We start from the raw sequence: 21234 nt of genomic DNA, 5'->3' as shown, positions 1-21234 counted from the left end.
TAGGTTTCCTGCCTGCGTTGGTTGGTCGGGCTAAATATAGGGACCACACACGGTAAAGAGGGGGTAAAGAGCAGAGCAGGAAATCTATCACAATATGCTTTTGCGCACATTGATGTTTGCCCGTCAGTCGTGATAACTTTGTTCAGTGCATTTCACCAACTGTGTCTGGTGAAATCCGCAGTTGCAAGTTGGATGAGTTATTTTCTTTCTTTCTTTTTTATGTTTCTGAGAGTGACGTTCTACAGCACGGGTGCAGTACGCACATGTGTGATCCTGCATTGTCGCTGTGTGCCTCAGTGAGTGGGTCACCCTATCCCATATTCCACTCTAATGACGTTGTACACATTGTTTTGTCTCTCTGGGCTTCTAAAAATGTCTCCCTAAACAAAAGCAATGACTGCACATCCTGCTGCCTGGCTGGACAAAAAGAACTGAACTCCAACTTTTATTGTCTCAGACACACAATTTCAATTAAAGACTGTGCGATAACTACTGTGGGGGATGGTTAAGTCTCCTTACATTCTATTTTTTCCCCCCTTTGTCTTCTTTAGGCTGCAAAGACGAGGAGGAGGACAATTTTTAACACACTTGTTTGCCTTATTAGCATGTATCTCTGTTTGTGTAATGCACTGATACAGTCAGTCCTGCTACATTTATCTAAATGTCATCACATCTGTCTAATATGTATATGCAGTCTATGCTCCACATAGGGCGTAAAGCATTTAGAGTTGATGTGCTTCACAACAAATGCACATACATATTATTTCAGGGTCTTCCTGCGGTCCTAACCTTTAAATATAACCTCTCTTCTTCCTCTCCTGGCCTGTCTCCCTTACATCTTTCTCAAATGTAAGTAAGGTTGCTCAGTTTTTTCTACACTATGTGACAACCTGCAAACAAGCAGTTTGTGTTTTTATTGATATTTGTTAAGCTGTTAGAAGTGTTGCAAAGTGTGGCCGCAGCATATAGATATCTGCACTCTGGCTTACTGCATTTGGTTTTGTCTCATTTATACCTCTAAAAGCACCAGTGATGGAAGATAACCAGTTACACCCTGACAAACTTTACTGCCTCCAGTTCAGTTGGTGAGCTAACCAGTGCATTCCTTCTTCTTAAGAATACAGCAGAATTTTGGTTAAGCTGTAGCTAAACGTTCGGTATCTTTCTGATTTATCTGATTTGTTATCTCTTGTCGCCTTGCAGCAAGGTTCTTGCTTGAACCCTAACTTTGGACTTTTCTTTTGCTGGATGAGAGGTAGATGAAATGCTTGCAGTGTGCATAGAATGAAATATTGTATGACTGGATAGTTACATTTGGCTGTGAGTGGTCAGTAAAGACTCAATAAGTGCTAGATAAATGCCAACCCACTTCCATTTAAGATGGTGCTCCAGTAAACAATTACCAAATTTCAACACTTGGAGCTTTTGCTTAATTTGTTGTCTAACACTGAATGAACAGACTCACCTGGCCATGAAACTGCTTATCAGTTAATTGATCAATAGTCTAATTACTATTAAGACTAGAGGTTATAAAAATTCTTGAAGTTTATTTTTTAAAAGGTTTTAAAGCAATTAAAAGAAATGTAAAAGTCTACACTACATCATATCTTCAATATTTCTAAGCTAAATAGCTATTTCCAAGCTGCTGATTTCTGTGTCACGTGAAGTAACGGAATATTCAATTAAATGTCTTTTTGAAATCAAAAGGACAGCTTTTAATGTGCTAGATGGAGGTCTAATGTGAAGTCACTAAGTTCCATCACAAACTACAAATAAGTGAAATAATCCAAATGGAGTCCAGATGTTTCTTTAAATCATCTGTTAAAGCAACCATGACCTGTCAGGTGCTTTGGTCATTCAAGCTCAAACTTTACCCTTGCAGAGCACAGTATGACCCCTGATTGGTGGGAAGTACTGTGTAGGAATAAAAGAAAATGTTTCAAATATGCCACATTATCCCAGAGCAAAACAATAACCTGCAATAAGACTACTTCCTAAACTAACTGCAAGCTGTATATGCGTGGTTTAAAGTAATAACCAATTATACTCACATCTTAAGATATGCACCTACCTTACTGTGAACACTGCCAGCTTACATCTGCTACAGAAATCATGATCCTATTGTTGTACTCATCAGGATAACCAGCAATATGCAGAAAACTCAAACTGCTGCAGGTTATCTTGCTACCCAAAGATTCCCCTCCCATCCTGGCTTTTTTTTTTCCACACACTCAGTCCAGAAATAGATTCAGAATTTACTGAAAACAAAGGGTGGTGTGCAAGACAACTCTGTCTCTATCTGTACCAAGACTACTCACTGATATTTGCAGAGGGGAGGAGCAGACTTTATCTATAAGCAAAGTGAACAGATTCTTTTGTAGCTGATTCATCAGTTTTTATTTTCTATAAAGTGTCTCATTCTGGCTTTAACTCCCTTATAGGCAGACTACAGAACCACCACTGGCAGCAATAAATAATTAAAGTAATTGTTTTCTGTATGACTTTATCAGTCTTTTTCATTTGCTTAGCAGTACCTACTAAGATGTATAAGGATGGTACTGTGACTAGTTGGCTAATCGCTAATCATCTGTTGCAGTGTTCCTATAGTTTCATTACTGAGTTTCATCAGTGATGCTATGCCCAACTTACACGGTCCATAACAGCATTCGACATGTTTCTCATTCAAAAGTTGAACAACTTGAGCAAGATGGTGTTTAACAATACACTGGAAGAAATAGATTTAGATGCAAGGTTTAATGCTAAACGATTTTTAAGTAGTGAGGTCCAGGGCTCCATCACAGACACATGCACAGGAATCTCTTTCTGTGCAAGTCAGTTTCCACTTTCAGGTCCCAGCACAGGACAAAAAAGTCTTAGAGCAGCTCTGTTGCTGCTCCATGTTAAGTTCAACATGTATGTATGTATGTATGTGTATAAATAATACATGTTGAACTGAACATAGATATAAAATCATCTAAAAAAATTTCAACTAGTAAAAACAGACAAGCAGCTGGTGTTAAATATCACAATTTGTGGTTTATTATCAAGGGGTTTAATGTACATTGTATTATGAATTCATAGAAAAAGCTATTTATTCATGTACATATTACAAATACATCAGCTGTCTTTTGTTTAAATGTACACAAGGTTCTTCTCTCCGATCACTGCCTCATAGCAGCTTTGCAACCTGGCAAGACTTTGCAGTGAAATACAGTTAAGAGAAGTAGGAAACAAAACACATGTGAATTCAGTCCCTTCAAGACACTGAGGGAAGTACTACCAGGTAACACAACAACCTGCTTGTAAGAAACAACATATTTGTAAGAGACATGGAAGGTGGCTTTGGCTATGTTTCAGACAACCAGTAGTTCTCTAACTGCATCTGAACACCCTTACAAAAGCTTATTTCAAAGACATTAGCTACTTTCTTTAAAACAACAAGTGCATATTACATATCTGGTGATGCTGTGGTGTAGAGACAAGCTCGTTTTTTTTCAACAGATAAAGGCATGGCAATGGAGGAAGCAAAGGATTGGACAGCTGGCTTCTTCACAGAATTAAATATCCACAATCAGTTTGATTGGGTACAAAATACAACTTGATCCCCCAGCACGAGTCCATAGGGTTTGTCAGTACGATAAATGAGCAAAATGGTCTGCTATGATATACACAAAACCCCACTTAAACACAGAATTAAGCACCAGACAAGACATAGATTTTATACAGTTATGTAGTTTCTCCCCTCCACGTAGGCACCATGTTGTACATTAGGCTGAATCTTCATCTCAAGTAAATTACTGTTTGTTTCATTTAGTGTGTGTCATATACAGTGCAGAATATATGGGCTTTGATTAATGACGAGTGTGTGAGTACTTGTATTTCTATACTTTTAAGGACCAAGCATCCTCTCTGAAATCAGAAAGCGTTTTGGCAGAAGACACACTGGCTGACGTGCATTTTGTTTAAGGTTGCAAGTATGGGCTTTATCAATTGTTGGCATCAGATGTTGAGCTGGATAGAGAAATAACGGATGGCTTTTTCAAAAAAATCAAACACAAAGCAGTGACAGATCAGTGACACAGCACAATAAATATGGCGGTTAAAAAAATCCGAGGGTTACTTGATGCATGTATTAGACATGCTAGCAGCAGGAGCCGAGGAAAGGAGCCACACTGTTCGCTCAGGTAACCAACTTTGGTCCAGCTTTGGGAAATACCAAAGCTACGAGATCATTTGTTGTAAAATTTGGTACAGGAATGAATTTTCTGTGCATCATGAAGTCTTCTTTGGGTTGACCACACAGTTTGGAGTATTAGCATCTCCACACCAGAGGCCAGATTTACTAAGCACTAAATTGGTAGTCAATTTTTAGTGAACTGATAACAAAAGAAGTGCAGGTGTCACAAATTTATCGCTCCCTGGAAAGAGAATGGCCATTCAGTCCAAATGAAAGGCAGCTAAAAGAGGATCTCGATGTTCTTCTGCGAGAAGCTGATGGAAACTGCGTCGAGTTTTGGAGGCGGATCAGTACATTAATGAAGTTAGTGTGCCACATGTCTTAATGTGCAAACAGTTTTTTTTAATCTGCATATTATACGAGGCTGCAGCAATTTATTCAAGTCAAAGGAAGGGATCTGACTCTCAGACAATTCCTGCAACAATCACAAAATCCATCCTGTGATACCTGATCAACATATCAGTTTTGACTTGCTCTTATACACTTCAGCTCTGAGTTGTATTTATAGCTTTATGTGGACAGACATTTTAGCATGTTATGTAACACATGATATGGGAAAAAAGAGGCAAAACATTTGAAAGTGAAACATGTAAAGGCTTCTGTGTTCACTGTTTAGAAAAAACCCCCAATAACACCTTTACCAGAAACATCCGAGGACCGTCTCTGAACATTTGGGCTGAAGAGCTACAGGTCGAAGCTTTGCTACATCTCAGGGCACTAAACACTTACTCTGATAACTCACTTGTATCCCAGATGAACTGGCAACTACCACATCAACAAATCACAGACACATGTTAAACAGCAATGCAATTAATTGCCTGTAACCTTCCTCAAATTCCATTTACTTTACCTCTTTATTAGTAAATCTACTGGTACTGGTGCGCTGTAAATGAATGCGTGTGAAAGACAGTCCAACCCCTGGCACATGTGCCAGTCACACTGAATGTTTAGATCTTCTGGAGCTTTTCCAAACTCAGTGTTGCTGATTAGTCAAACACAATGACATTTTCAACAGTGCTAATCCAGTTAGCAAACTGGCACTGTTACACAACTGTTACATTTATGTTTTTGGAAAACCACTGGAAGTTTGGACCAGTTGGAACAGCAAAAGAGATTTTGTACAACTCTGTCTCCGTGCAACAATGAGTTTTTGCACATCAAGTTTTCAGTTATTTAATACAGAGCAGCAGAAAAGAAGCACAATTTGCCACTATCAGACTTTCTTTCTCCAGTAAAAATGATCTGTGTGTAATGGTTGTTTAGGTGTTTTTACAGCACATAACGTTCTTTGTAAATAGCAGTTTGTGTTTGTCCATATCTATCGTTTTATACATCTGGAAACTAGCTAAAAGAAACCCACCCACAATGATGCTTTAGATGATGTGTAAAAAACATTTCCCCGTAGGCTTTCTTTAAAAGATACATCTGTTCAAAACTAAAACTCAAATTCAATATTTGTGCTGGTGTTGGTAAATATTCATTAAAAACAATGGATAATAATAGGCCCTGCATTTATACCACTTACATACAATGTATAGGAGGGCTTTATTTAACAAAAACACACAAAAACAAACAGCACTAAATGAAGAAAGCCCAACAAAATGAAATGTGAGAGGAAGTGAACCATAAGGCTGTAAAGCAGGAGTGAAAAAAGATGCTGGTACAAAGCATATGACCATCATTTTGGCAGCTCAGCTGATGGCTTAGCTGACACCCATCTACTCATCCAGTTTGCTAATCACTCGGGCTTTGCCATTTCTGCTTTTTACCCCACTCACAGTTGCTATGCATCTGTAAGCTGCTTTGCAACCCACTTCCAGGCCAGCTGCTCTTTCCATGCCGTCTCTGGCTTGACCAGTGTCTTATTTGTTTTGAGTGATGTCTGCTTGGTGCTATTGATTTTGCTGCCTCTGGCTTTTCACTTTCCACGAGGAAGAGTGACAGGTTCCACACGCTGCCACAAAAAAAATTACTGCATTTCTAATTATAGTGCCCTTAAAAGAATTATGCCTCCAGAAATGTATAAAAGAAATAAAGGTACACTAACCAACACTAACTTATTCTAACTTTTGTTACTTTGGGATTGTTGCTGTATGCTACAACCAAGGCCAGCAGTTCAAATTAAGATTGCTGTTGACATTTTGAGAATGAGTGAAAGTGGTGTGAGGACGTCCTCACAAGTATAGTAATACAAGATTATGCATGTGGTTTTGGTGTCTCTTGTCGCCTCCTGGTCAGTCCACGCTCACTGTGTGTGTGGATGTCTGGTGTTTTTCCGCCTCCACGCAGTAGTTGGGTTTGTCAGAGGCCTTAAAGCCTGGAAGACACACACACTGGTAGGAGCCCACATTATTGATGCACCTGGCGTTTTTACACAGTGACATCCGGTTGTTTAGTTCTAAACACTCGTTAACATCTGTGGACAGATGTGACAGAAAAAGAAGGTTGGATCAAAATGTTTTCTTTGTGTTACAGTTTAGGCTGTATGCGTGTTTGCTCTCCTACCAATGCAGGTCATGCGGGACAGGTCCAGCGTATATCCATCAAAGCAGTCACACGTGTAACCCTCCTGAACCCGGACACACCGACCGTTCTCGCAGCCGTTCAGTATTCCGCACTCCTCTGCTCGCAAACCCTCAAAAGCTCTGTATGGGTCTGAGCCACGTAAAACACAGTGTTTCACTTAATATCAGAGAAGACACCATTCCTGGATGAAAGCAGCTGCCCTCTATGGCACAGGTCATACACTATATGGATGAAAGCAGCTGCCCTCTATGGCACAGGTCATACACTATATGGATGAAAGCAGCTGCCCTCTATGGCACAGGTCATACACTATATGGATGAAAGCAGCTGCCCTCTATGGCACAGGTCATACACTATATGGATGAAAGCAGCTGGGCTCACAATTACATTTTTTTGAAGTATGATAAAAGTGAACTTCTGGGCTTTTCAATTGCAAATGGAAGAACTTATTTGTGAAGATGTCATGAAAGTGAATATTGATAAAACAATCCTTTCTTGTAGCACTATTCTGTACTTCTGTTAACATCAAAACTGCAGAAATACTCACACTCTTCAATATCATAGTGGGGACGTGCTTCAAGTGATAGAGAATAGTCTGGTGTCACAGCATATTCATGAACTGGACCTGCAACAAGAGCGTCACGACCGTACGGCCGCCGCCCACCACTCAGAGGAAGGTTACACATGGAGGCGTAGTCCTCTGAGACGAGAGAGAGAGAGTGAGAAAAACGACAAATCACTGAGTAAGAAATGCCAGGACCTGGAGCTGTTCAATGATGCAATGATCCCTACAGACACTATTTAAGACCTTTTTTTTGCCTGGAAACAAATCCCTGTTCTTAAAAACTTTGTATTTCCCTTTAAGTCTTAAATGTAAGCTTTACTCCCATATTACAGCTCCTCCTTTACCTGGAACTCTACAAAAAACAATAAATAGGGCAAAGTCTAATATGATGGGGAAAGTAAGCAACAAACAATGCAGTTCTTTCTAAACACTCGGTACATTTGACAGAACCAATTCTTGAGTTACAACATCAGAATTCCTCAACACAAGGTCTGGAAATAATCTGGTTTCTTGGAGCTAAATCTACCACCTCTTGTATGAGAGAAACAGCACTTTTATTTTGAGTTTCCAACTTCTGTAGATCCACTAATGTAGTTGGAATATATGTAGACTTAAAGCTTATACTTCTATGTAGGTCAGGAATCTGCACCTGCAGTTTCCACTACATACATTATGTGTACATATGAATCAGGTAAATCTTATGGCAGGTACTGTTTTACCTGGGCGTTATCAGCTGACATGATGATGAAGGATTCATAACTGCATGTAAGTGATGCTAACAGTGAGATAAGCAGGCCTTGTGGAACAGTTTTTTCCGACACGTTCACATTTCAAACACATGAATTATTTAATACCCGAAGGCATTTTGTTTAAATCGCTTTGTTTTATCAGTTCTGAATTTCCACAGAAATAAACGGTAATTTAATTAAACGCCCCTACACTGAAACATTGTCAGAGATGTAGTGTAACCTAGTAATTCACAAAAACCACAAAGATAAAATGAATGTTTAAAATATTCATCTCACTTGTCATTTTTTAATTCAATGGAACAGTTGTTTGTGTCAGTTCTCATAAAGCTCCAACAGTCCCACAAAACTGACATCACTGACATATCATCTGATTTATAAATGCAACGTGTGTGTGGGTGGGTGTACCTGTGTCTCTGGAAGGACACAGGGCACATTGCATGCCCCAGGCATATCCGTGCAGACAGCAGCACTCGGTGTACGTGGTCTTCTGGTTAGGACCAAGTGGATTGATGCACATCATATTTCTGACCTCTTGCCAGCAGATGTCCCCATAGTCTATCTCCTCCGTTTCACGTTGGTCTGCAAACACACACATTGTCACCTATAAACTTTGATAAGCTTGGTGTACTTTCTAACATAAGGATAAATGTCTTGCAGCACATGGAATTTAAAATGGAAAACACACGCCACGCACAAAGTGGGGGAGAAGATGTGCTGAAAAAATGTATAAAAATAAAAATCAAGAGATTAAATGGATCTGATGAGGAGTAGGTATACGCAAAACATCACACACTTTGCTTTATCAATCTTCAGGTAATATCTACAGACTTCATGTAAAGTCTATCAGTACACATAACTGCATGTCGACACCCAGAAAGTGTTTGCAAAGCTCCTTTACAGACACTTTAAGACATTAACCCAGGGAATATTCATATTGAATTCTGTTTTTTATATACAGTATTATTTACAGTTATAGAGCTCATTTAAAAAAGATAAACAGCTGTTTTGTTTTTACTTCTAGTTGTAAGTCCACGTGAACATTAAGGAATATATTGTGTAGAATGATGTAGAGCAGTGTTTCCCAAGTGCTGTGCCGCAGGCGTGTCGTGAGAAATGATCAGGTGTGCCGTGGAAGCTTATCTGGTTCCACCTGATTGGTACTCTAAGCAATCAGCGTGAGTAACGGGCAGAACAATTACATTCTCTTCCACTAGAGGGCAGTACAACTTCCTGCTCTAAATAAATGGGTCGCCAACAGCCAATAACACAGAAGAAGATGAAGAAGAAATTACATAATAGTCATGCTATGAATTAGACAGCACAGTGTAATAACAATAGATACATTTTTGAAAGAAAAAGTGGTCAGTCTGACCCGGGTCCGGGAGAAATTCCCACCCAGATGAAGGCCCGAACATGAGTAGTGGTTAGAAGAAGCAAAAAAGGTATACTGGGGACAAACCAAGCCAATTCCACTATACCTGATGCGTGGAGAAAAATAATCAATGTGCTTTTTGTGATATTTTTTTTGGTGGTGTGCCGTGTGATTTTTCTATTGTGAAATATGTGCCGTGGCTACAGGAGGTTAAGCCGAAATGTGGCAGTAGGAAAATATGTTGTTCTCACTCAGAGAGACAAGTCAGTCATATGTCTACCACATGGATATGAAGCTGGACAACGATCCCTCATGTAGTTGTTTGTTTTCCCAACATTAAGCAACTTGAGTTAATAACATACAGTATAATACCGGTAAGAGTGCATCCTAGGAAAAAGTTCAAAGTAAATACATAACATAACATTAACACCGTTAGATAGAAAAACATTTTACAGTTTAAATAATGTCATATTAAAAATTAATATATTGTTTTGAGAAAAAAAATATGGGAAGACAAACAGGATTCTGAGTCATGATTTTTCATTCTTGAATACAGGGAGTAATCTGCAGTTTTATGTCAGTGCCAGCAGGGGTCACAATAGGACTTTAAAAAAAAATCAAAAGCTGGCTCCTGAATCAAAAGATGAGACGATGCATTCCCAAAACGGTGTGCTTTCTATTTCATGACACTGTCATTCAAAAAATGCTTTAAAGAAGTGAACAATTACATTTAATTGTGCGATAAACTGAAATGATTTTACATCAGTAGCTAAAAGTTAGTTTTGGCACTGGCGGTTAGGTTTCATAGATGACCACATGAAGAAGAATGGCGACATTTAGATTTGAAAAAACGTGACTTTTTTTTTTTTATGTAATTATGTGGTCTTGAAATGGCGAACAGAAAACTTTCCAGCCACCTCAGGATGGAAGATGCGGCGGTTCCCAATGGGGAATCGTGGGGCTTATACACAAACACATGTATGAGCCATCTGTGTTCAAACACTTCCCATCAACACACACAGCGACTCATCCAGACACTCATCGACGTCTACAGTAAAGACAGGCAGAGAAAAACACCACAACTTAGAGGATGTTATGCCACGACGTGGAACAAATGCTAAATGCTGCAAATTGATTCCAGGTTCTTTTGACCTTTCATCATACAATGAAACATTTCTACAACCCTAACCCTTCAGTGCTTCTCAACCGTGTTGGTGGAGAAGGTGTATTTAGTAAGTCAGGGTGCATGAAACTGCGTCACTCTGTCAGGACTTTGTGAGCCCTTCAGCTAAATCAAGCAGAGTGTAAAACACGGGACATGTAATCACACCATCCCAGGATCAAATGTGACCATGGACACACACTGCCTGTGATTTACTCTCTGTAAACTGATACTGTTAGTTGTGTCAGTAAATACCGTATTATCTGAGCAACGATAACACTTGGCTCCTTTCTCTGTGTGCACATCTGTCTGTTTTTCCTCACCTCTGCACTCCAGTTTGATGGGGTCGTAGTCCTGTCCGGTCTTGCAGTAACACTCGTAGCTACCCTCAGTATTCATGCAGAAGCCTCCTTTACACACCTCCTGACCAAACAGTGAACATTCATCTCCATCTGAAAACACACACAGTATTAATACAGTCTCCTTAATACAGGCCTTAGCCACTACACAGTACTATCTGTACAGTGAGTGCCATAAAATACTATATTAACATGTTTTACAGCTAAACTAAAGCCTGATTTGGCCTCTGCTAAGAGAAATGCATCTTTCTGCAGCATAACTACACACTGTTTCAAAGCTGTGTGAACAAGACAAAAAAATCCATTCAGTTGATTTAAAAATCTTTGCTCAGCATACTATAAAACGTTTCCTATGACTGAGTAAAAATAATCTGTGTTAGGTTTATATGCATGATATGAATGGCTGTAGACTTTTCTTACCCCTGTAGACATCAGAAGTGGGTACTCCATACAGGAAGTCTCCATTGGGAATAAAACCTCTTCCAGATGGACACATCTGGTTAAACTGGTCTGTAAGAGGACAGACACATGTTTGCAACAATCCTGTATGCACACTGGGTAAGATATAAACCCAGTATGTGTTGTGGTTTTCATGTCAAGAAAACAGTTTCGGTGCAACTTTTTTGCACTGAAAATTGAATTGAATTTTTTCAAAGTGGGTTGTAGTATACAGCACTTTAATTGGTCAGTAAGACTAAAAAGCACTCTATAAAGCTTTCCATTTACCTCAGGACCACGAGGAGATAATATACTGAGAGGAGCTATAGGGAGACATAATGTGAAAAAAGGTGAGGAGGTTGTGTTTTTCATCCTAGTCACCTTGCTTTGGATAATGAAAAGCAACCTTTTTGTTCAAATGTGGTATGCTGGGATTTTTAAACCCTCTCAGAATACTGTGTAGGTGCCTCTGGTGAGAACACTATGTATATTTCATTATCCTCCTTGAGCTTACCTGTGCCATTGACAGGACAGGGATGCACCTCACAGTTATCACCCCAGCCAGCTCCCAGCGTGCAGCAGCACTCCTGCAGTGTAACATGGCTGGTCAGTACACTCTCACACAGGTTCTCGTCATTCAGACGGTAGTAGCACTCCTTCCGCTCCACCAACGGTGCTGAAAGACAAATGAAGGAGTTCAGTCAGCCCTACTATTCTTTTACTTTTCTGTCAAAGCACTTTGCAAACTTCATTCTTAAAGCTACAATATAAATAAAATGAGCATTATTATTATATATGTACTTGTAGTGTTGCAATGAAAAAAGCCTCCCAAAAAGCTCATGAGCATGTGCAGTGGACTGCACAACGCGACAGAAAACCTGGAGGCGAGAAAACTGTTTTGGCTTATATACTGTATATAAACTGGGCAATCTAAGAAATAAGAAAGCAACTACAAATCAGTACAATTTCTCCATTTCAAGATTTGGTACTAAGTTGGAGAAATATATAACGTATAAAGATTTCCTGCCTGTACCGTCACCAGTGCAGGAGCTATTTAAGGAGAGGAGGTTGTTCTTCTTTATCAGTGTTTAAAAGTCCCATTTAAACAGCACAATACAGACTGCTGAATGCAGACAAATAACTGTAAGAAGAACAATATCAGCTCCTGCAACATTTATGTTTCTAGCAATGAAGTTAAATGCAACTAATCGCCTCCATGATATCACAACTGGAGCAGGTCTTGGGGATTAATACATTTTAAGGATCGCTTTACTTACTTTGGTTTGACAAAAGCTTCACTGATCAGATTATTCAATAAGATGCCAGAAAAAACACAGTTGTTTATATGAAAATAAATTCTACACTTGTACAGTAATGTCTGGACGTAGTTATGGAGCCTCGTCGTTCTTTCATGTGTTGAAAGGAACCCACTGTTATTTTCATGGGACGGTGTCAATGGCAGTGTAATGAAACCAGCTGTGCATTGGTCTATCTTCAACTTATTTGTCAATCTGAAGTCACCTGTGGGAATCGGCTCGCACTTGGCGATCATGCCGTTGTATTCTTGGCCACTAGGACACTCGCACTGGAATTTACCATCCCTGTTTACGCACTGCGCCTCTCCACAGACATTGCCCAGCAGCGCACACTCATCCACATCTGTGGAAAAGTCAAAGAATGTATTAATAGAAGATTTGTTCATATTTGAATGAAGTTCATTTGCTTTGATAGTTAAGCTAAGTAGCTGATAAACACAAAACAGAAAAAAAAACCTAAATACGAAATATGTTAATCGATTGTATATAAGTGACTCAAATTTTATGTTTGAAAAGGAGTAGGAAGAGGAAGAGACTTATATGATACTACCCATTCTTCCTATATCAGGGTGGGGAACTCCAGGCCTCAAGGATCGGTGTCCTGCAGGGTTTAGATCTCACCCTAGGTCACCACACCTGAATCAAATGATTAGTTCATCACCAGGCCTCTGGAGAACTTCAAGACATGTTGAGGAGGTCATTTAGCCATTTAAATCAGCTGTGTTGGATCAAGGACACATCTGAAACCTGCAGGACACCGGCCCTTGAGGCCTGGAGTTGCCCACCCCTGGTGTATATCATTAGTGTGTTATCTGTTGAAGTTGCACAGTGAGCTGTGATCCTGCTAGCTTTAGTGATTTTTAAATACAGGCTGATTCATCTTCTGTCATTTTACATCTATTTGGATTTTAAAAAATATCTATACTCACAAATAGAGCATAGACACATTTAGACACTATTATTTACACTATTTTGCCAACTGTCTGGCACACTGCCACATGTGGAAACTGTTTCAGATAATTAGTTCACTTTGCAATCAGCCTAAGCACTATAAATAAGCTACAGGTAAGCTGTCCGTGTGGAGTACAATGGAGTGAGCAGGAAGAGTGAGAAGAGTGAGAATTAGAGGAGGCCGAGGAAGAGGACGTGGAGGTGAAGAAGTAGGACGAAGAGGATGGCAAGGACAAGGAGGTGAAGTTAGAGAAAGAGGACAAGGAGGAGCAAGAGGAGGATGAGGAGGGGGAAGATGAAGGGTAAGAAGAGTAAGAAATAGAATTACTGATGACATCAGAGCTACAATAGTGGACCATGTAATCAACCGTGGAATGACCCTGAGGGAAGCTGGCCAACGGGTTCAGCCTAACTCGAGCCGCTACACTGTAGCGAGCATCATAAGGACATCTTGAAATGAGAATCGGTGAGCACAGTCACTTTGCACTAGGATTTGTAGCACTGCCGTATGCTAATGAGGAACACGACAATACCATAGATGTAAAAATACTGAAATTGTTACTTTACAGAATTGCTAGACGAGCAGATGCTGGGGGCAGAGGAAGCATGTTCACTGCAGACCAAGAAACTCATATAGTCAATACGGTGATTGCAAATAATTCCATAAGGCTACGCAAAATTCAGCAGCGCATAATTGAGGATGATTCCACCTTCCAAAACATACAAAATGTGAGCATTTCTGTATGAGGTCGTGTACTTGCCCGCAACAGAATCCGAATGAAACAAATCTACAGAGCACCTTTTGAAAGAAACAGTGAACGTGTAAAACAGCTGCGATATGTGCAGGTAAGCTATAGTATCACTGGTACTGAATCTGGAAGTGCACACTGTAGTGCTGTGCATGTGCCTGCTGTGCTGAATTTGTTTTGTCTTGTCTACAGAGCGATGGAGCTAGAGGCAGATGGGTCGTGAGCAGTTTTTTGTGGATGAGGCTGGTTTTCACCTCACTAAGACAAGGAGACGTGGCAGGAACATTATTGGACACCGTGCCATAATCATGTCCCAGGACAACGTGGTGGTAACACAACTATGTGTGCAGCTATAAGTCAAAATAGTGTTGCTCACCATCATGCAACCATGGGCCCATATAACAATACACACATTACATTCCTGGACACCTTACAGGACATGCTCACTAATGTTCAGAGACCAGAGCAGACCAGATACGTTATCATATGGGACAATGTTAGTTTCCATAGGGCTGCTTTGGTCCGCAACCGGTTTACAGATCACCCACTCTTCACTGTACTCAACCTCCACCCATACTCTCCATTCTTGAATCCAATTGAAGAGTTCTTCTCTGCCTGGCGCTGGAAGGTCTGTGACCGTCATCCCCATCAACGCATAGCCCTTTTACAGGCAATGGAGGAGGCATGTGGGGATATTGACCAGGCATCATGTCAGGCCTGGATGCGCCATTCCACAAGATAATTTCCCCGGTGCCTTGGACTAGAGGACATTGCATGTGATGTAGACACAATTTTGTGGCCGGACCCAGAGAGACGACACGATGTAGACTGATTTCTTTTCTTTCCTCAGTGAAATTACTATTTTGTTTTGACTTGGAAATAAACACTTGTGTTTATTTTGATGTGTGTGAATAAACACCAGTACTTGAAGTTTGGATCCCTCCATGTTTACGGACCTATGACAAAAGTATGACCTCAAACTGACATGGCCTACTTTGTGCACAGAGAAAGCAAAGGCCAGACGTGTTTTCTATTCATACCTTCAGTGTGTAGTTGGTGCATTATGTGCTTATTAATGTGATAGCTTGTGTTAACTGTTTGATACGAAAACACCATTTTTACGAAGGTTTGGAGAGTTAAGCAAGGGTTATTAGCTTTTGTAAGAAAACTTCAATGTTTTGCTGATTTGGTGAAGGGTTTTCTTATTTCTGTGTAGAGTTTTGCAAAAATAGTCAATAGTTACAAAAAATGAGCTTAAGCCATCAGAAAAAACTGTAATTCTTCAAAAACTGAATTCCTGGCAGTGTCTGCATTTCGCTGAAAATAAACTGTGTCATTCAAATACACAGTTTATTTTCTTTCTAATTCATTTATTTTCTTGTTTTAGGAGGACAGTTTCTTTTTTGGGGGGTTACAAATGTCATTATTGTTGCTGGTTTGTCACACTTTTTTTCTGTGGTGATAAAGCCTGATGTTGTTTATATACTAAAGGAATCCTGTCACCTCGACTCACTGGGTTCCCTCCATTTTCAACAAGTGGGGTTTAACTTCCAACCCTGCAATAATGATTTCATTCATCCTAGTGTCGTTTTTCCAAGTCCTCTGTTCTCTTTTCTAGGAGGTAAATTTGCTTATCCTTCTCAGCAATCTGTATCAGTAGATCCACCAATTCCAACATACTTTTCTGTTAGAGATGGACCTCTTTATGCTTCATATACAGTGGGGCAAAAAAGTATTTAGTCAGCCACCGATTGTGCAAGTTCCCCCACTTAAAATGATGACAGAGGTCAGTAATTTGCACCAGAGGTACACTTCAACTGTGAGAGACAGAATGTGAAAAAAAAAATCCATGAATTCACATGGTAGGATTTGTAAAGAATTTATTCGTAAATTAGGGTGGAAAATAAGTATTTGGTCACCTCAAACAAGGAAAATCTCTGGCTCTCACAGACCTGTAACGTCTTCTGTAAGAAGCTTTTCTGTCCCCCACTCGTTACCTGTATGAATGGCACCTGTTTGAACTCATCATCTGTATAAAAGACACCTGTCCACAGCCTCAAACAGTCAGACTCCAAACTCCGCCATGGCCAAGACCAAAGAGCTTTCGAAGGACACCAGGAAAAGTATTGTAGACCTGCAGCAGACTGGGAAGAGTGAATCTACAATAGGCAAGCAGCTTGGTGTGAAAAAATCAACTGTGGGAGCAATCATCAGAAAATGGAAGACATACAAGACCACTGATAATCTCCCTCGATCTGGGGCTCCACGCAAGATCTCATCCCGTGGGGTCAAAATGATCATGAGAACGGTGAGCAAAGATCCCAGAACCACACGGGGGGACCTGGTGAATGACCTGCAGAGAGCTGGGACCAAAGTAACAAAGGTCACCATCAGTAACACACTACAACGGCAGGGAATCAAATCCCGCAGTGCCAGACGTCTTCCGCTGCTGAAGCCAGTGCATGTCCAGGCCCGTCTGAAGTTTGCCAGAGAGCACATGGATGATACAGCAGAGGATTGGGAGAATGTCATGTGGTCAGATGAAACCAAAGTAGAACTTTTTGGTATAAACTCAACTCGTCGTGTTTGGAGGAAGAAGAATACTGAGTTGCATCCCAAGAACACCATACCTACTGTGAAGCATGGGGGTGGAAACATCATGCTATGGGGCTGTTTTTCTGCCAAGGGGACAGGACGACTGATCCGTGTTAAGGACAGAATGAATGGGGCCATGTATCGTGAGATTTTGAGCCAAAACCTCCTTCCATCAGTGAGAACTTTGAAGATGAAACGAGGCTGGGTCTTCCAACATGACAATCATCCAAAACACACCGCCCGGGCAACAAAGGAGTGGCTCCGTAAGAAGCATTTGAAGGTCCTGGAGTGGCCTAGCCAGTCTCCAGACCTCAACCCCATAGAAAATCTGTGGCGGGAGTTGAAAGTCCGTGTTGCTCGGCGACAGCCCCAAAACATCACTGCTCTCGAGAAGATCTGCATGGAGGAATGGGCCAAAATACCAGCTACTGTGTGTGCAAACCTGGTAAAGACCTATAGTAAACGTTTGACCTCTGTTATTGCCAACAAAGGTTATGTTACAAAGTATTGAGTTGTATTTTTGTTATTGACCAAATACTTATTTTCCACCCTGATTCACGAATAAATTCTTTACAAATCCTACCATGTGGATTCATGGATTTTTTTTTCACATTCTGTCTCTCACAGTTGAAGTGTACCTCTGGTGCAAATTACTGACCTCTGTCATCATTTTAAGTGGGGGAACTTGCACAATCGGTGGCTGACTAAATACTTTTTTGCCCCACTGTAGCTGATACACCTGATGGGTGCTCTTGGGACGACTTTGAGGATTTCAGTAGCTGAAGTCCAGTCTAATGGTAAATTGACTGGTTCTCTTATAGCACTTTATTCAACTTCACCCATATTCACACAAGCACTTTTTTCTCTACAGGCAAGTGCTTTCACACCCCGATGAAAGCATCACAGAGGATCTTGGGATTTAGTATTTTGTCCAAGGAAACGTCGGCATGCAGCCTGGGATGGATCCACCAATCTCCCACTTAGGAGATGGCCTACACTACATCCTAACACACAGCAACCAGAGGAGCAAATAGTCTATTCATTCAAGACAAGTATCAAGCTCTTGTGCTTGCATATTCTGATCTCCAAGGAAACAAAGTAACCTTTATTTAAAGCTTCCTTCCACTTGGAAGGTACAGTATAGTCGTGGTTAAGGGGAAGCCCCTTTTGAAAAAATGTAAACTAACTGCCAAATTCATAAGTCAGAAATAAACACATAAACTTTCTTTTAATATTCACTCTTCACTCAAGTTGCTTGATGAGTTGCTCAGGGTTTAACAGAAATATTACAGAGATTACGACAGGTATCGACAGGCCAAGCGGAATGCGGCTCGGGCAGTGGCTGAAGCAAAAACTCGGGTGTGGGAGGAGTTCGGAGAGGCCATGGAAAAAGACTTTCGGGCTGCCTCGAAGAGATTCTGGCAAACCGTCAGACGTCTCAGGAGGGGAAAGCGGTGCTCTACCTGCACTGTGTATAGTGCTGGCGGAGCGCTGCTGATGTCGACTGAGAAAATAGTCAGGCGGTGGAAGGAATACTTCGAGGACCTCCTTAATCCCACTGACACGTCTTCCGAGGAGGAAGCAGAGTCTGGGGATGAGGGGAATGACCCGCCAATTTCCGGGGGCGAGGTCACTGAGGCAGTTAAACAACTCCTTGGTGGCAGAGCCCCTGGTGTTGATGAGGTCCGCCCCGAGTTCCTGAAGGCTCTGGACGTTGTAGGGCTGTCCTGGTTGACACGCCTCTGCAATGTTGCGTGGAGATCAGGGGCAGTACCTGTGGACTGGCAGACCGGGGTGGTGGTCCCCATCTTCAAGAAAGGGGACCGGAGGGTGTGTTCCAACTACAGGGGGATCACACTCCTCAGCCTCCCTGGGAAAGTCTATGCCAGGGTGCTGGAAAGGAGAGTTCGTCCGTTAGTCGAACCTCGGATACAGGAGGAACAATGCGGTTTTCGTCCTGGTCGCGGAACACTGGACCAGCTCTTTATCCTCTCCAGGATACTTGAGGGTGCATGGGAGTTTGCCCAACCAGTCTACATGTGTTTTGTGGACTTGGAGAAGGCATTCGACCGTGTCCCTCGGGGTGTCCTGTGGGAGGTGTTGCGGGAATATGGGGTGTCTGGCCCATTGCTACGGGCCATTCGATCCCTATACAACCGTTGCAAGAGCTTGGTTCGCATTGCCGGCAATAAGTCGGACTCGTTCCCGGTGGGTGATGGGCTCCGCCAGGGCTGCCCTTTGTCTCCGGTTCATAATTTTTATGGACAGGATTTCTAGGCGCAGCCAAGTGGCGGAGGGCTTTCGCTTTGGTGGCCTCAGAATCTCATCTCTGATTTTTGCAGATGATGTGGTTCTGTTGGCTTCATCGGGTGAGGGCCTCCAGCTCGCACTGGAACGGTTCGCAGCCGAGTGTGAAGCAGCGGGAATGAGGATCAGCACCTCCAAATCTGAGGCCATGGTTCTCAGCCGGAAAAGGGTGGAGTGCCCACTCCGGGTCGGGGATGAGTTCCTGCCCCAAGTGGAGGAGTTCAAGTATCTCGGGGTCTTGTTCGCGAGTGATGGGAGAAGGGAGCCGGAGATCGACAGACGGATTGGGGCTGCAGCTGCAGTAATGCGGACGCTGCACCGGTCCGTCGTGGTGAAGAGGGAGCTGAGTGTAAAAGCGAAGCTCTCAATTTACCGGTCGATCTACGTCCCTACCCTCACCTATGGCCACGAGCTGTGGGTAGTGACCGAAAGAACGAGATCGCGGATACAAGCGGCAGAAATGAGCTTCCTCCGAAGGGTGGCTGGCCTCTCCCTTAGAGATAGGGTGAGAAGTTCGGCCATCCGGGAGGGGCTCAGAGTAGAGCAGCTGCTGCTCCACATCGAAAGGAGCCAGCTGAGGTGGTTCGGGCATCTGACAAGGATGCCCCCTGGGCACCTCCTGGGTGAGGTGTTCCAGGCATGTCCCACCGGGAGGAGGCCCCGGGGCAGACCCAGGACACGCTGGAGAGATTATATCTCTCGGCTGGCCTGGGAACGCCTTGGTATTCCCCCGGATAAGCTGGAGGAGGTGGCTGGGGAGAGGGAGGTCTGGGCCTCTTTGCTTAGGCTGCTGCCCCCGCGACCCGGCCCCGGACAAAGCGGATGAAAATGGATGGATGGATGGATTACAGAGATATTAAGCTCTTAGGAAAGATGACATACTAGTAATATTACAGGGAGTGCAGAATTATTAGGCAAGTTGTATTTTGAGGAATAATTTTATTATTGAACAACAACCATGTTCTCAATGAACCCAAAAAACTCATTAATATCAAAGCTGAATGTTTTTGGAAGTAGTTTTTAGTTTGTTTTTAGTTTTAGCTATTTTAGGGGGATATCTGTGTGTGCAGGTGACTATTACTGTGCATAATTATTAGGCAACTTAACAAACAACAATATATACCCATTTCAATTATTTATTTTTACCAGTGAAACCAATATAACATCTCCACATTCACAAATATACATTTCTGACATTCAAAAACAAAACAAAAACAAATCAGCGACCAATATAGCCACCTTTCTTTGCAAGGACACTCAAAAGCCTGCCATCCATGGATCCTGTCAGTGTTTTGATCTGTTCACCATCAACATTGCGTGCAGCAGCAACCACAGCCTCCCAGACACTGTTCAGAGAGGTGTACTGTTTTCCCTCCTTGTAAATCTCACATTTGATGATGGACCACAGGTTCTCAATGGGGTTCAGATCAGGTGAACAAGGAGGCCATGTCATTAGTTTTTCTTCTTTTATACCCTTTCTTGCCAGCCACGCTGTGGAGGACATGGACGCGTGTGATGGAGCATTGTCCTGCATGAAAATCATGTTTTTCTTGAAGGATGCAGACTTCTTCCTGTACCACTGCTTGAAGAAGGCGTCTTCCAGAAACTGGCAGTAGGACTGGGAGTTGAGCTTGACTCCATCCTCGACCCGAAAAGGCCCCACAAGCTCATCTTTGATGATACCAGCCCAAACCAGTACTCCACCTCCACCTTGCTGGCGTCTGAGTCGGACTGGAGCTCTCTGCCCTTTACCAATCCAGCCACGGGCCCATCCATCTGGCCCATCAAGACTCACTCTCATTTCATCAGTCCATAAAACCTTAGAAAAACCAGTCTTGAGATATTTCTTGGCCCAGTCTTGACGTTTCAGCTTGTGTGTCTTGTTCAGTGGTGGTCGTCTTTAGCCTT

General features: G+C 42.0%; 1 protein-coding gene across 8 annotated transcripts in view; it reads right to left on the bottom strand.

The window, feature by feature from the left end:
- Positions 1 to 3019: 3019 nt before the first annotated feature.
- The window catches only part of ltbp1 (latent transforming growth factor beta binding protein 1), a 136581-nt gene continuing 118366 nt past the window's right edge, over positions 3020 to 21234 (bottom strand). For all 8 annotated transcript variants that reach the window (XM_086258230.1, XM_086258234.1, XM_086258231.1 and 5 more), the window contains 8 exons: positions 12930 to 13067; positions 11923 to 12084; positions 11391 to 11480; positions 10935 to 11063; positions 8483 to 8656; positions 7311 to 7463; positions 6743 to 6892; positions 3020 to 6653 (listed from right to left, as the gene is read on the bottom strand). In XM_086258230.1, the coding sequence (XP_086114356.1) occupies positions 6472 to 6653; positions 6743 to 6892; positions 7311 to 7463; positions 8483 to 8656; positions 10935 to 11063; positions 11391 to 11480; positions 11923 to 12084; positions 12930 to 13067 (1178 nt within the window). In that variant the 3' untranslated portion in view covers positions 3020 to 6471. The remainder of the gene's footprint in view (positions 6654 to 6742; positions 6893 to 7310; positions 7464 to 8482; positions 8657 to 10934; positions 11064 to 11390; positions 11481 to 11922; positions 12085 to 12929; positions 13068 to 21234) is intronic.

This window comes from Aulonocara sp. 'chitande type north' Nkhata Bay, linkage group LG13 (genome assembly GCF_057382095.1).
Source record: "Aulonocara sp. 'chitande type north' Nkhata Bay isolate Kocher_YH1m ecotype deep benthic linkage group LG13, A_spYH_male_GT1.1, whole genome shotgun sequence".
Taxonomy (NCBI): domain Eukaryota; kingdom Metazoa; phylum Chordata; class Actinopteri; order Cichliformes; family Cichlidae; genus Aulonocara; species Aulonocara sp. 'chitande type north' Nkhata Bay.
Note: the sequence above shows the minus strand (reverse complement) of the source record. Positions and strands in the feature narration are given on the sequence as shown.